At 38.6% G+C, this 17,338-nt stretch overlaps 1 protein-coding gene across 1 annotated transcript in view; it reads right to left on the bottom strand.

The window, feature by feature from the left end:
* The window catches only part of LOC115218355 (elongation of very long chain fatty acids protein 4), a 64,374-nt gene extending 47,703 nt beyond the window's left edge, over nt 1-16,671 (bottom strand). The window contains exon 1 of the mRNA XM_029788117.2: nt 16,489-16,671. Coding sequence (XP_029643977.1) covers nt 16,489-16,521 — 33 coding nt within the window. The 5' untranslated portion in view covers nt 16,522-16,671. The remainder of the gene's footprint in view (nt 1-16,488) is intronic.
* Nucleotides 16,672-17,338: the final 667 nt, after the last annotated feature.

Genomic DNA, 17,338 nt, shown 5'->3' with positions numbered 1-17,338 from the left:
AAGGGAATATAGCCAATGGTGAGTATAGGTGGGGAAGGTGGGGGTATTGGGAAGAGGTTTGTTACAGCCGTGTGTGTGTGTGTGTGTGTGTGTGTGTGTGTGTATATATATATACATACACACACACACACACATATATACATACACACACACATATACATACATACACACACACACACACATATACATACACATATACATAATTAATAATATAAGGGTAAATAATTATCAATTTTAGAAAACCAACAATTATTTTCGGGTAGATTTCAGTATGTAAATTATTGGTAGGAACTTTTTAAAAAAAAATTCTATATATATATATATATATATATATATAAAACGGGGGCAAGCAGCAGCTTGCTTAGCCACATACCAAAAAATCAGAAATAGCAGTCAAAGACTGTTTATTTCTATTTTCTACAAATATGATTCCACATACAACATATCCATGTAATTCATTTATTTATTTATATATATACATATATATGTATGTATGCATGTATGTACATACACAACACCCTTCAGAGATTCAGTCAAATACATAAAAATAAATATTGCGAAGACCTGTTGAGGCAAGTGAAATCGAAAACAAATTCAATGACTGGCATCCGTTGCTAGTGGAGCGCTAAGAGTACCATACAAGTGAGATCATTGCCAGAGCAACAAACTGGCCTCTGTGCCAATGGCACGTAAAAAGCACCATTCGAGCATGATTGTTACCTGCGTTGTCTTACTGGCACTTGTGCTGGTGGCACATGAAAAAACATTCAAGCGAGGTTGTTGCCAGTGCCGCTGGACTGGCTCCTGTGCAGGTGGCACATAAAAAGCACCATTTGAGCGTGGCCATTGCCAGTACCACCTAACTGGCCCTCATGCCGGTGGCACGTAAAAGCACCCACTACACTCTTGGAGTGGTTGGAATTAGGAAGGGCATCCATCTGTAGAAACTCAGCCAAATCAGATTGGAGTCTGGTGCAGCCATCTGGTTTGCCAGACCTCAGTCAAATCGTCCAACCGATGCTAGCATAGAAAGCAGACGTTAAACGATGATAATGATGATGATATGACCTGAAACAATATAGAATGAATATTTATAACTGAATTTGCTTCAATCTTCATCATTGATAAAGATTACAATTTTTGATTAGAAACACAAGCAGCAGAGAAAGTGGATTTTTTTTAGATGCTTTATTTTAATTTATTTATATGCCAACATTTTCTATTTTATTGCACATCCATTATAAACCAAAGGGTATGGCTATTTGGTTCATAAGTTTTCTTTATATAGTTCTAGGCCTGAGACCCTCAACGCATGGCACATTGAGCAAATATCTTCTACCATTGCCTTCAAGTCTAACCAAAATTTCTAAATGAAATTGGTTAACCCTTTACCATTCAAACCACCCATATCAGACCCAAATATTCTACCTGTTTATGTTCAAACTAACTGGATCAGGCCTCTCATACCTACCCAGCAATGTCATTCTAAAAGTAAACAAATGCATCATAGAAATCTCAAAGCTACAAGATAATGTATGATTAATTCAAAACAATGAGAATACATAAGCTATGTATGTGACAGGATAATCTGAATGCTAAAGGGATAAACAATCTATTTCTCTCTTTTTACTCTCTTTTACTTGTTTCAGTCATTTGACTGTGGCCATGCTGGAGCACCGCCTTTAGTCGATCAGATCGACCCCAGGACTTATTCTTTGTAAGCGTAGTACTTATTCTATCGGTCTCTTTTTGCCGAACTGCTAAGTTACAGGGACGTAAACACACCACCATCGGTGTCAAGCTATGTTGGGGGACAAACACAGACACATAAACATACACACACACACATACATATATATATATATATTATATATATATAAAACGGGGGCAAGCAGCAGCTTGCTTAGCCACATACCAAAAAATCAGAAATAGCAGTCAAAGACTGTTTATTTCTATTTTCTACAAATATGATTCCACATACAACATATCCATGTAATTCATTTATTTATTTATATATATACATATATATGTATGTATGCATGTATGTACATACACAACACCCTTCAGAGATTCAGTCAAATACATAAAAATAAATATTGCGAAGACCTGTTGAGGCAAGTGAAATCGAAAACAAATTCAATGACTGGCATCCGTTGCTAGTGGAGCGCTAAGAGTACCATACAAGTGAGATCATTGCCAGAGCAACAAACTGGCCTCTGTGCCAATGGCACGTAAAAAGCACCATTCGAGCATGATTGTTACCTGCGTTGTCTTACTGGCACTTGTGCTGGTGGCACATGAAAAAACATTCAAGCGAGGTTGTTGCCAGTGCCGCTGGACTGGCTCCTGTGCAGGTGGCACATAAAAAGCACCATTTGAGCGTGGCCATTGCCAGTACCACCTAACTGGCCCTCATGCCGGTGGCACGTAAAAGCACCCACTACACTCTTGGAGTGGTTGGAATTAGGAAGGGCATCCATCTGTAGAAACTCAGCCAAATCAGATTGGAGTCTGGTGCAGCCATCTGGTTTGCCAGACCTCAGTCAAATCGTCCAACCGATGCTAGCATAGAAAGCAGACGTTAAACGATGATAATGATGATGATATGACCTGAAACAATATAGAATGAATATTTATAACTGAATTTGCTTCAATCTTCATCATTGATAAAGATTACAATTTTTGATTAGAAACACAAGCAGCAGAGAAAGTGGATTTTTTTTAGATGCTTTATTTTAATTTATTTATATGCCAACATTTTCTATTTTATTGCACATCCATTATAAACCAAAGGGTATGGCTATTTGGTTCATAAGTTTTCTTTATATAGTTCTAGGCCTGAGACCCTCAACGCATGGCACATTGAGCAAATATCTTCTACCATTGCCTTCAAGTCTAACCAAAATTTCTAAATGAAATTGGTTAACCCTTTACCATTCAAACCACCCATATCAGACCCAAATATTCTACCTGTTTATGTTCAAACTAACTGGATCAGGCCTCTCATACCTACCCAGCAATGTCATTCTAAAAGTAAACAAATGCATCATAGAAATCTCAAAGCTACAAGATAATGTATGATTAATTCAAAACAATGAGAATACATAAGCTATGTATGTGACAGGATAATCTGAATGCTAAAGGGATAAACAATCTATTTCTCTCTTTTTACTCTCTTTTACTTGTTTCAGTCATTTGACTGTGGCCATGCTGGAGCACCGCCTTTAGTCGATCAGATCGACCCCAGGACTTATTCTTTGTAAGCGTAGTACTTATTCTATCGGTCTCTTTTTGCCGAACTGCTAAGTTACAGGGACGTAAACACACCACCATCGGTTGTCAAGCTATGTTGGGGGACAAACACAGACACATAAACATACACACACACACATACATATATATATATATATATATACAATGAGCTTCTTTCAGTTTCCATCTACCAAATCCACTCAAAAGGCTTTGGTCGGCCCGAGGCTATAGAAGACACTTGCCCAAGGTGCCACAGACTGAACCCGGAACCATGTGGTTGGCAAGCAATCTACTTACCACACAGCCACTCCTGTGCCTATAAAGTTCATCTCACAACTATCTAAAGAAAGTATTAACAAAAAACTTTTTAATCCTCCTTTAAGTGGGAGGGAGCCCTGCAACCACTAATCCTGAACTTGCACAGCATTTAAGTGTGTTAAGCTGACATGAATACAATAGCCAGGCAAATACTAAACTCAGGTGACATGCCGGTACATCTTACATTTATTTTTTTTACTCATATATCACTAGCAACAAATTATTGTACACACACACACACATGCACGAGATAGTTGTTTAGCTCCAGGTCAAGTATAACTAAGATCAAAGACATCCCAGTAGTGACCATCTCAGCATTATCAAGCAACTCAATGACAACCATGCAAGCTAACTCTTTTGGCTCAACACACAAGACTAAGCTGCTGTTATTGACTGGACCCAGGTCAACAATAACCAAGCAGGTCTAAGTTAAAAGACGTTCCAAACAGGACTATCTCACTTATTCTTTAAGACTGTATATCCAAAGTATTTTTATTTTCTTTTAATAAATTATCAAGTGTGATTTGTGGGAGAGGGAGATTTGGGTGCTATTTCTAGCAAGCCAAACAACCACACTGGGGATTTTTTGTTGGCTCAACAGAGTTTCTATTTCCAAGCATGGTAACATTTCTTTGTTGCCATACGTCCACACTTGTTTAACAGAAGATTGGAAAGAAAGGATGCTTGTATTATGGTGACATGCATGTTGTCAAGACAAGGAGACACACACTGATACACACACGAGGGGGTGCTGAAAAGTTCTTCATTTTAAGGGTGTCACAGAAGGCCTTATTGGAGGCCCAACCCTCCGTGTTCTTTTACAGGGCTTAGAAAAACTGAAGGACCGCTGCAATAAGTGTGTGAATCTGAGAGGGGAATATGTTGGATAGAATCATAATTAACTGATCCTCCTGTATTTTCTCTTAAAGTCAGAAACTTTTCAGCACCTCTTTGCATACATTATCTTTTACTTGTTTCGGTCCATAGGCTGTGGCCCTGCTGGGGCACCGCCCTGAAGAAATTTTAGTTGAATCAACCCCAGCATTTATTTTTTACCTTTTTCTTTAAGCCTGGTACTTATTCTATTGGTCTTTGCCAAATTGCTAAGTTACAGGGACGTAAACACACCAACACCAGTTATCAAGTAGGGGGGACAAACGCTGACACTAAGACACGCACACACACACACACATACATACACAATGGACTTCTTTCAGCTTCCATTTATCAAATCCACTCACAAAGCTTTCATTGACTTGAGGCTATAGTAGAAGACACTTGTCTGGGGTGCCACATAATGGGACTGAACTTGGAACTATGTGGTTGGGAAGCAAGCTTGTTACCACACAGTCACACTTGTGCTATACATAGGAAAGGTTTATTTTAGTTACCATCAAACAAATCCACTCATAAGGCCTTTAGTTGGCCTGGAGGTTATGTAGAACACACATGCTACTAAAGATGCCACACAGTGGGACTGAACTGGAAATCATGTGGCTGTAATGCACAGCCACGAGTGTTAAACGAAGAGTATTATCAAAGGCTGGAAAGAAACAAGCATAAACTGTTGGATGTGTTGTAGTGTAAAAGTTAAAAGTAAAAAGTGATTAGTCCTTGATAAAAGTGCACGGGAGGAGAGCACTTATAATGTGATGGAGTGCCATGGGAAAGATTGAGACACATTAACAAAGCAAAGGAAAATCAAGACTTAGGGTTATATTTGGTTATATTTAAGGATGTGTGTCTTCACAAGCCAGATAAGACAGGGTTGTGGAGGATGGGGTAGACATGCTATGTTACAGACCTGCACACAAGATAACAAAACGGAGGTGAGTGGGGGAACCAAGTTGCACTATGGATGTGCATACTCTAGATAACACTCAATTAAGGGTAAGTGGATATCACTGTAATAAGGATCTGTACAATAGCCTGTAAAACATGAATGATCATGATGATGATGATACTCTTTTCCTAGTTTTAATCATTGGCTGTGGCCATGTTGGAGCACTAACTTCAAAAGTATTTTAGTCAGTTATATCAACCCCGGTACCTAATTCTTATCTTGGTTTATATTTTATCAAGTAATTTAGTTTCTTTCGACACAACACCAATTATTCAACTAGTGTTATATCAATGAAACACACAACACACACACACGACGGCCCTCTGCACAGTTTTATTTATTGAACAGCATTCATTAAGTATTGCCAAATATGAAGCTAGAATAGAAGATTGTTCATGGTGCCACTCAGCAGGATTAAACCAAAAGCCTGTAGTCATGGAACAAACTTAAATACAAAAGCCATGCCTATGTAAAGTGTATAATATATATCATCATCATCATTTAACGTCCGCTTTCCATGCTAGCATGGGTTGGACAATTTGACTGAGGACTGGCGAACCAGATGGCTGCACCAGGCTCCAATTCGATCTGGCAGTTTCTACAGCTGGATGTCCTTCCTAACGCCAACCACTCCGAGAGTGTAGTGGGTGCTTTTTACGTGTCACCGGCACGGGGGCCAGTCAGGCGGTACTGGCAACGGCCACGCTCAAATGGTATTTTTTATGTGCCACCTGCACAGGAGCCAGTCCAGTGGCACTGGCAATGACCTTGCTCAAATGTCTTTTTCACATGCCACCTGCACAGGTGCCAGTAAGGCAGCGCTGGTAATGCTCACACTCGAATGGTGCTTTTTACGTGCCATCGGCATGGAAGCCAGTTAGCTGCTCTGGCAACAATCACACTCAGATGGTGCTCTTAGTGCTCCACTAGCATGGATGCCAGTCATCGAATTTGATTTCGATTTCCTATATATATATATAAATATATATATAACTTCAAAACAGCAGAGGCCACTATCAGACATTTGATGCTCAAAGGGCTCATGTACAAATAAGTCCTGCCTAAGGAGAGAACTATTTGTGTCTAACAAGACCTGTGAGAACTGCATGCTCCAACAGAAGCTTAAGCACCCTGAGAAACCCCAATGAAAAGAATTTGAACCAGGACCAGAAGGTTAACAGAAAGGGTGACAATTGGCTCTGCATAAACCTTTGGAGGATATCAACAGTAATGCACATTATGTTCCTGTTATTTCTGATAATTCTGGGACTTGTAACAAGGATCATGTTATACCACCTTACTTCTAATTGCAGGCCCTCAAAATTAATGTCTTCATTTGCATTAAGCTATTGAACATTGTGCTGGAGTAGTAGAACAAGGGGGAAGCAATGAATTCTACTCCCTGTAATACAAGTAGTGTTTATGTGAAACAACTGCGCCTTAGTGCAGAATGAAGCTCCGTCAGCATATCACCATTGGATGCAATTTATAAGGAGTTTGCTTATGTAAAAAGTGCAGCTCTGATGTGAGATTTCTATCTCATTCATTCTTTAGTTTACCATCTCTGTTTTCCAAGTTACCATGACCTTCATGACACAAGGAGTACTACAAGGCCAAGAATTTTCACTACTATGTATAGAAGCCTCTACCTCCTTAAATTGAACATCCTACACTGTTGCATCTAGGGGACTGGCCAGAGTGTCCAATGGTGCCAAGGACTGGTTAGAGGTTGCCATGATTAACAAAGTCTACCTGACCTTGATATGCAGTTGTTTCCATGGTTGCCACTGAAATTGAGGGTTGGTTTCCTTGAAGGGACTGTCCTTGATGTATTTAGTTAAACACGTGGTTTTTCTAGGAGTATGCTATTTTTCTGTATGGTGAGTTTATTTTTCCTTGTATTTTATGTTCTTGATTACCTGGTGTACCCTGCATGTTATTATTTTGTCTGAGGAAGAAGAGCAATGGCAAAGACTTTTGCTGGCCCTTCCACACTGGTTAGAATGATGAAGTCAGTATTCAGTTCCAACTTCTAAATAGGATTCCGGAAACTTCAGTTATAAAGTTGAAGGAGTTTGAAGTGTTAGTCTGAGGGATGAGAGACAACAGAAGAGACTTGTGGACACAGGTATGGCTGTGTGATTCCAGATTCAAGCCTACTGTGCTGTATTTAAGGGATTTTACATAGCTTTGAGTCGACCAATAATCTGTAAGTGGAATTTGATCAACAGAAACTGTGCAAGGCCCACCGTGTGTGTGTGTGTGTACGCGTGTATGCGCACGCACGTCTTTCACGAATAGTGAAGGACATAAGCACTGGTGAAAAACCAACATTCTCTGAGCAAAGTCTATCTGCTTACAGATGGTCTCATTACTGCTGTCATAACAAAAACAATTGTTGTGAACCAGGGGCTGGTGCATTGAAAACTGATAGTCAATGATGGCATTGTTAAGTAATTGCAATATAAAATAACAAGTGGATTGGGTGAGTTGAGAGATTCTTTTATTGCTGCTGCTCTTACTAAAAGAGTACTGTAGGAGCAGTGGAAAAGAGAAATGTTGAGTAAGCATGTCAATAAATCAGTGCTTATATCATCATCATCATTTAACGCCCACTCTTCATGCTGGCATGGGTTGGATGATTTGACTGAGGACTGGCGAACCAGATGGCTGCACCAGGCTCCAAACTGATCTGGTAGTTTCTAAAGCTGAATGCCCTTCCTAACGCCAACCACTTCAAGAGTGTAGTGGGTGCTTTTACGTGCCACCAGCACAAGGGCCAGTCAGGCGGTACTGGCAACGGCCATGCTCAAATGGTGCTTTTTACTTGCCACCTGCACAGGAGTCAGTCCAGTGGCACTGGCAATGACCTCACTTGAATGTTTTGTTCACATGCCACTGGCACAAGTGCCAGTAAGGCAACACAGGTAAAGATCACGCTCAAATGGTGCTTTTTACATGCCACTGGTACAGAAGCCAGACAGCTGCCCTGGCAGTGATCCCGCTCAGATGGAGCTGTTAGCGCTCCACTGGCACGGGTGCCAGTCATCGAAGATACAGATGAACTACTGTCGTGTTCTCTTTGGGTCTAAGAACTCTTCTATTTTCTAATGTATTTGTGAGTGATTGAGCAGTAAAGGGCTTTTCTATCAAGCATTACCAGCGATGGAAATGGAAGATACATGAGAATATTTTTGTAAGTAAAATAGGATATAATATACATGGGCATCAGGCAAATATGAAAGGGGAATGAAAATCAAAAGAAACTGCAAATCCCTGTATTAAATGAGTTTTTACCAGGTGGTAAATCTCTCCAAAGGGCGGCGAGCTGGTAGAAACGTTAGCACGCCGGGCGAAATGCGTAGCGGTATTTCATCTGCCATTACGTTCTGAGTTCAAATTCCACCGAGGCCGACTTTACCTTTCATCCTTTCGGGGTCGATACAATCAACTTAATCCGTTTGTCTGTCCTCTCTGTGTTTAGCCCCTTGCAGGTAGTAAAGAAATAGGTAAATCTCTCAAAATGTGTGTAAAGCAGAGATATGTGAGAAGCCATCTCAAGTAAATCACACTTTAGATTCACCAAAGCCAGCAAGGGATCAGAACTGAAGTACTTCCTGGCCAGACGAGATGAATGCGAAAGTTAATCTTTAACCCTTTCAATACCAACCCGGCTGAAACCGCCTCTGGCTCTGTGGTATAAATGTCTTGTTTTCATAAGTTTTGAATTAAAATAATCCACCAAACCTTAGTCATAATTTGTTCCTTACACCAGCTTAATGATAACTAAGTTATTTTACTAAATTCTTTGTTAATTTACAGCGTGGAAGGTATTTATAAGCCATTTAAGAAACACACAAAAGCTGTTCGATTCACTTCAACATTTAAATTTAATTTGTCAAAATATTTTCGTCGCTTTGAGACTGCGACCTCAAAGCGACGAAAATATTTTGACAAATTAAAATTTAAATGTTGAAGTGAATCGAACAGTTTTTGTGTGTTTCTTAAATGGCTTATAAACACCTTCCACGCTGCGGTTTTTTTCGTTCCAGCACACGATCTCAGATCAAGTCACTTGCTATGCAAGTACATCTCCGTAATTTGTTAATTTAAAATTAATTAAAAGAAACACAGAGCATCTCAAAATAAATAAGGTAACAAAAGGGTTAAGAAGCAGTTTCAGTAACAATGTAATGCATGTCGGAGTCGGGGGGGGGGGGTCATGCTAGGTTATCAGGCTCAGCTAACATTTATAATAAACTCTGTGACTTAGATGTGTGTTGTTCATGCATGGAGGGAGTGTAACACAAGCAGTCCCCTTTATGAGAAGGAACTGTATCCTGTAACTGAATGAAACTAGGTCAGGAGGTCACCATTGGATGCTATTTTCATTGTTTAACCTTTTAACATTCAGTTTACCATATCAAATGTAATACTTATTTATTCACATTGTTTTCAGTTAATCATGTATTATCTTGTAGCTTCAAGATTTCAAGGACATTTTTACTTCTAGAATGACATTGTAGAGTAGGTGTGAGAGACCAGATCCGCCCAGTTTCAACATAAAACAGGCAGAGCATTTGGGATGGATCATGTTATACCATGGCGCTACTAGCAATGGCCACACTCAAATGGTGTTTTTTTACGTGCCACCTGCACACGAGCCAGTCCAGTGGCACTGGTAACAACCTCGCTCGAATGTTTTTTCACGTGCCACTGGCACAAGAGCCAATAAGGCAGCGCTGATAACGATCACACTCGAATGGTGCTTTTTACGTGCCACCGGCATGGAAGCCAGTTAGCTGCTCTGCAATGATCACACTCAGATGATGATCTTAGCGTTCTACTAGCACAGATTTCAGTCACCGAGTGATGGAAGTGGTGCAGCTCCAGTGTGAGACATCTATTTCAGTCATTTATGTGCTTAATACCTCTTTTGTTTCCAAGCTAGCATGGCTTGCATAGGAATTGATTCTTAAGCAATTTTACAGCCAGATTCTGAAGGATTTTACAGCTAGACAATCTTCTTTTAGTCAAGCCTCACTTGTTTTTCAAGTAAAGGATTTTTATGTCACACAGATCATTGAAAGCACAGAGCAACTGGTCCTAATATCAACAATTGTCAACATTAAAACTCACACAGTAATCAGCAAAATATCAATGTTTAAGCACATCCACAATCATCATCATCATCATTACTGAACACTCTCCTTCCATGCCGGCATGGATGGGATGGTTCGACAAGAACTGGCAAATCTGATGACTACCAAACTCTCTCTCTCTCATATATATATATATATACTGCTGAGACCCCCTTCGGTCATGACTGACCATGGGATTGTACCTTAAAAGTTCCCCTCCCAGGCACAAGTCCAGGCAAGGTTGTTTATGGAAGACCAGCAGTTGCCCATGCATACCGGCCTCCCCTCTCCACGTCACCAGGGAAAGGCAAAGGGGCTGATACAGCTTGGCACCAGTGACATCGCAACTCATTTCTACAGCTGAGTGAACAGGAGCAGCATGAAATAAAGTGTCTTGCTCAAGAACACAACACACAGCCCAGTCTGGGATTCGAACTCACAACCTCACGATCGTAAGCTCGACACTCTAACCACTGAGCCATGATATATATATATATATATATATATATATATATATATATCAGCAGTGTTTTAACATGCACTTTCCCATGATTAAATTGGTTGGACAGAGTTTTCATTAAGGCAGATTTTCTACAACCAAATGCCCTTCCTATTACCAACCCCTCACCTGTTTCCAAACAAGTTAACATTTCCCTATGGCTAGATGTGTTTTGGCAAAATATTGGAAATGAGTTGCACTGCATATCTGAGGGTGACACTCATTTTCAAATATCAAACGATATCAAGACAAGACAACAGACACACACACACAATGGGTTTTTTGTTTTAGTTTGTCTACGAACTCCACTCACAAGGATTTTGTCAGCTTGGGACTACAGTAGGAGATACTCAAGACTGTACATAATGGGATATACCCAAGTGGTTGCAATGCTTATGTACCCAGCAAATGCCTGCGCTTTGAATTTAAAGAGCATGTATATAATGTCCATGTTGTGTTCAAAGTTAAATAGTGATGGTTGATATAACACCAATGTAAGATTTTATTTAGATCGTAAATATAAACAAAGAATGTGGAAGACATGACTGAATATTAAATACGGGCTGGAGAGAACCCTGCCAGCAGAAACTGCAGTGGAGGCGCAATGGCCCAGTGGTTAGGGCAGCGGACTAGCAGTCGGAGGATCACGGTTTCGATTCCCAGACTGGGCGTTGTGTGTGTTTATTGAGCGAAAACACCTAAAGCTGCACGAGGCTCCAGCAGGGGGTAGTGGCGACCCCTGTTGTACTCTTTCGATCCAACTTTCTCTCACTCTTTCTTCCTGTTTCCTGTCCCCAACTTCCTACGCAACCGCTGGGCCTGGATGCGCATTCAGCCATCTGTCGATGCTCTCGGGGTCGGGGGTTGACCTGCTTTCTCTTCTGCGGGTCTTACGAATAGCAAAAGACCATGTTTCAGACTTCTCCCACTACAGAGGCGTGATCTTGCAAGCTCTGGGATGAAGACTGCTTTGCTCAACAGCAACAGCAGAAACTGCAATGGAATGGTCAAACAAAAATCTTCTGGTCCAAATTGATGGAGCTCTTAGGTGTGGACAACTATGTCCATACATGGGAGAGTCATGCTAGAAAGAGAGAGTTAAATACTGCTTATGTGGAAGTTCTCAAAAGTGAATGATCACTAGTGTATGAACAGAAAAAAAGAGTGCCACTACAGCATGCAGTCTACCAAACCATTTACACTTTTGTGTGCAGTCTACCTGGCTAATTACACTTTAGCAAGCAGTCTAATCCTAACCCTAAGGTTTAACCCCTAACCCAGATTAGGACATTTCACAGTATAGAGAGTGGATACTCTCTATGCTGTGAAACACAGCTAAAGTAGCACCAAATAAAGTGTATATTAGAACTGATTTAAATGAAACCATAAGGAAGAATTTAGAAATTGTGTTGTGTGCACACAGTATGGAACCAGAAGCAAAATAGGACACAAACAAGTGGCTTAATCTACAGGACTGCTTCTCAAGGCTGTCTTAATGACACCCGAGTAAATCAATGCACTGGGTCTTATAGTATGTATTTATTACTGACAGTAAGCCACAACATACATAGATCAGAATTAGGCCTCTAGGCACTTACCCTGTGTGACTAAGCTTTCAGATGGCACAAGTACTGAACTAGTTTGATTGGGAATAGGAATGATGAATAGAAAAATTTTGCAAAATTGGTTGGGACCATCTTAGAAAAGGGACTAGAAAAGGACCGGGTGAACTGCATGGCATGCAAGCTTTCTTGCATGCCATGCAGTCCCCAAAAGATTTTCAGATGGTGGCTTTGCAATAGTAAGTAAACAGCTCTGAGTTAGTAAATCATAAGTAACTAGTTCCACCTGTTGTAGCCGGCTTTCTTCCTTAGTAGAATTGCATTGCAGCAGCCATGAATGAACCCCAGGTAAGCCCTGATTGGAGTGGCTTATGATCAAAGACATTCCAGCCACAACCATCCTGTTTTTTTTAGAAGTATATAAGATTACATTACTCAAAGTAACTTTTTGTAGGGCAGTAGGATATATCTGAAGGAAACTAGGCAGCTATTTCAAACAAGATGATTGACTAAATACAGGCTTCTTTGCTGAGTGGGTGGGATTTGGAGATCGTAAAGTATTGGTTGTATCAGAATTGAAGAGAAACGGAGACAAAAGTATAGTATTGCCCACCCCTCCTGAACCCTACTAAGTATCTCATGAGCTATAATGAGTTTTTTGTTGTTTTCCTTTTTTTAATTTAAAACACTTTTATTACCTGTACTGAAGAGACCTAAGTTTTGGACTTCTTGTAAGCTACCTGATGGGACAGTATTTGCAAGATAGGTAGCGGGTTTGAAAGTTAGGCTAAGAAATACTTAGATTAAAGAAATGGGATCCTGATGGTGTTTCTTGAAGTTGTCAATAAGATAAAAAGAAAAAGGCATTAAGAAGCAGTTTCGTGATAATTGAGAAGGCAGGTATTGCTGAGAAATATAATTAGAATAAGGAAATTGGATATCACGAAGGAACATTTACCAGGAAAACAGCAAGACCTATATTTATATGAAAATGTAGGCTGCTGCCAATTTTAGAACAAAATGAACGTTTTAAGAGCTCCCCACCTTTAACCATGATTTCTTAAATGCAAGCAAAATCATGTTCCGAATTTACAATTCAAGGAATGACTTCCTTCTACACACATCAGTTTTCATGGATGTGTGTAGCCTTTCTGGTTTCTTTTAATAAATGTTATTTGGAGATTTTGAACATTGGTCGTATCAGACAACAAAGAACCACAGCAGGCCTCAAATACATTTTTTCTTTTACTTTTTTTTTTTAAATATTCTAGTCATGCAACAAATTACATATGTAGTTATTCATCCATCCAGCACGAAGAAGCGGGAGCCATGCAGTAAAATGATTATTTTATTATTATTATTATTCATTCGACTAATAAAATCTCTCAACATCAGTAATTTTTATCAATTACACACATATAATGATGGCTGTGCGTGGGTACTGCCAAGCATCAGCCATTTACACCTTTCTTATTTTTGCTTATACATATTAACAGTTCATCCTAAACTCGTGATTTTCATGTAAAATGTACGCACGACAGAACCAAATAGACTAAACACTTATTGCTTTTAATTCAAATATCTCAACAGCTCAACCGGCAACTCTTTAATGACCAGTTTGAAAACATCCAACAATGATAGTAGTAGCCATATAAACAGTTAGGATGACAAAAATTCGAGTAGCTAATGCGATCCTTTAGAAATTATCCTAAAGATATAGTAACTAAAGGAGATGAGAGCATCTCACCAGGTCAATTAAGTGTACGACGGACCCTAGGAAAGAATACCAAGAATAATTCTGTTTACAAGAGAATGTGGACGAGCAGTGAAATAAAAACTTGAAGAAATAAATAAATAGCTTTAACAGGAAAACCTAAAAGAATATAAAATTTGGTTTGAATATGTATTACATTAGACTTGGCAGTTTCCAATTTTAGGACCTCCCGAAGTTGTAAGAGAAATTACAACACCTCTTGAAGGGTGATTCATTAATGACGAAGGGGATAAAAGAAAAACAGAACTGTTTATTTTTACATATATTTTCATCTGTTCCGATTTCCTATTTCTATGCAGAAAACACTACAGTTCTTTTAAAAACTGGAAAAAATTGGAGTGAAAGAAAAAGTATTACGAAATTCCTGACTTAAAACAAGCAAAAAAGAATTCTAAATATGTGGAATAGATTACCGTATTAAAAAATAGTAATATTTTAAAATCAAAATATATGTATTTGCAATAATAAAATTAATGAAATAGGCTTTTACTTTGCAAAAATTAAGATATAATTTAATCTATGTAAAAAGTAAAACGATTGAAGCATTAAGAGGAATATATTCATCTAATTTTTCATGCTTTCTTTTTCATTATTTGCTATACTGAAGGTAAAATAAGGTCCCGGTATGATGAGTTAGTGACCCGGTTCGGAATCCAAGTAGAAAAAAATGTTTAAATCAATAGTGTATGAAAGTTACACATTCTGATTTCGTTTTCATCAAATAAACCTACAAAGCCCAACGTTTATATTTTTAAAAAAAAGTTATTTAATAGATTAATAGATATTAGGGCTCTTCTTTCCTTTTAAATCCTGTTCAAATGCCAAATAAGGTACATCAGCGGACAATAAAATAAGTTTTAAATAACACCTCAGGATCTCTCTATCTACTTTATTTCTGACTTAAAAATTAATGACGTTGAAACCCAGGATCCGAAAAATTAGTCATGTTTCTAGTTGCGAACTAAAAAAAAAAGAAAGGGATTCGGGAAGTAGGGATTGAATAACAGAAACACACATAACCCTAACTTAAATGAAACTATAGTTCCTCAGACGTGAAGGCATGGGGCCTCGAAATGCACAAGAGATAAGATAAACTGATGTTCACGCCTTAGCAACATATACGAAACTTAATATTAAGCAAAATACCCCTTAAGATTATATATATATATATATATATATATATATATACCGGAGTAAACACATAAATGTGAAACAAGGTGGAAAAAAGAGTACTCAAATACCAGTGGTAGAGTAATATGCTTTATTTAAAGCAGCAGAACTCAGAGTAACAGGTTTTGTTGAATTTTCTGCTGCTTTAAATAAAGTATATATATATATATAATCTCAACATACTCCAGCTATTCGAAATATGAAAAGCTATTTTAAAGGTAAATTATAATATTGAATATATTCAGCTGTAATCACGAAGAGAACAGGGTATGTGATACTCACGCTTACTCAAAGAGTATCAGCAAAACCGGTTTGATGGTTTTGCAAGGTACTTAAACCTGCTATCAAGAATAGTTTCTTGCAGTAAATGAAGGGTTAAGACAGATAAAAGATTAATTGAGATGCTCCATAGACACACACACACACACAACACCAAGCTTTAACACAGGATAACGATTTCGTACCACTAGACATTAGATTTTTTTCTTTTATGTACAAATGGACAATGATACTCCCGATCACCAACAAGTAATTGGACTAACAATAGAGCCATTGAACCGAGCAACCGTGAAGAAGCGAAACCAAACTTCACCACACATGAGTAAGCAGGTCGAAAATAAGAGAGTTGCAACAATCGAGATTTTCTTAAAAGCAATTTAAAATGTATATTTCAACAATTTTCTTTCCGTGTGAACATTGTGGATATTTAATAAGATTTTCTTTTGAAGATAAAAACGAAAGAGAATGTTAAAATGTGCGTATTTTTTCCTCAATGCTATTTTATGATTTATCTTTTTTCTTTTTTTAATAGATTTTGACAACTGGAAATGAGAAAGTGTCAGACGTGTAGAGAAAAGAATAGATGTATTATCATTATTATTAATAATAATTGTAAATTAATAATCAGTTATAACGGTAGAGCACTTTACCTCAAAGTAAACCCACGAGTAGCCGCTAGCCATGGTGTAAAAAATAAAAGAAGACTGGCCAAGTGAAATACCGACTTGATCAGAGCAGCGACATAAACAAGTGCGGCAACAGCGATTACGCAGTGGGAGCACCTACACATACAGAAACATACACATAAACACACACAGAGAACTACGCTATACACCTACACTATTAATAGCAGTTTACACACACACACACTAACCATAAAAGATATAATGCAATTATAAATGAGAGACGTTAAAATCAACCAATCAAATGCTGCGTAGCATAATCGCAATTGTCCAATCACATAACCCCTTTGTTTTTCAAAACGAGCACCATAGTTATGTACAACCTGTTTCGTAGCACCTTTCATTAAACTTTTATTTATCGGTCTTCGTCTCGACGGGATAATTACATCAAAAGCTGAACTGATTTATTATTGTGTTATAAAAGGAAATGGAAACTAAAGTGTCGGCTCCGTCTGAGGCGATGTCACATTGTAAACACTATCTGTCTTAACGCGGTCGCTCTGCCTGCTAGAAATAACAGCCAGATTCCAGCAAATATACTGCCCTGTCATCTTAGAAAACAAAAAAAAAAGTCACATGCATTGATTAATGATCGGGTTTGAAATATCTTTTATTATTGGTTTATTCGATTGTTCTGGCCTGGAGATAAAAAAATAAAAGAAGAAAATATCAGCGGAGATGCTTCTTTGCGGTTTGCTAAAGGTTGCACTCAGAGTCCCTCAAATCGCACCTTACTCCTTTAACATAAAAGGAAGTATACACTGAACAAGTAATTCTAGATATACAAAAAAAAAAACGGGACAACCTTAGCCTGAGC

The sequence above is a fragment of the Octopus sinensis genome, linkage group LG13 (assembly GCF_006345805.1).
Source record: "Octopus sinensis linkage group LG13, ASM634580v1, whole genome shotgun sequence".
NCBI classification, from domain to species: domain Eukaryota; kingdom Metazoa; phylum Mollusca; class Cephalopoda; order Octopoda; family Octopodidae; genus Octopus; species Octopus sinensis.
Note: the sequence above shows the minus strand (reverse complement) of the source record. Positions and strands in the feature narration are given on the sequence as shown.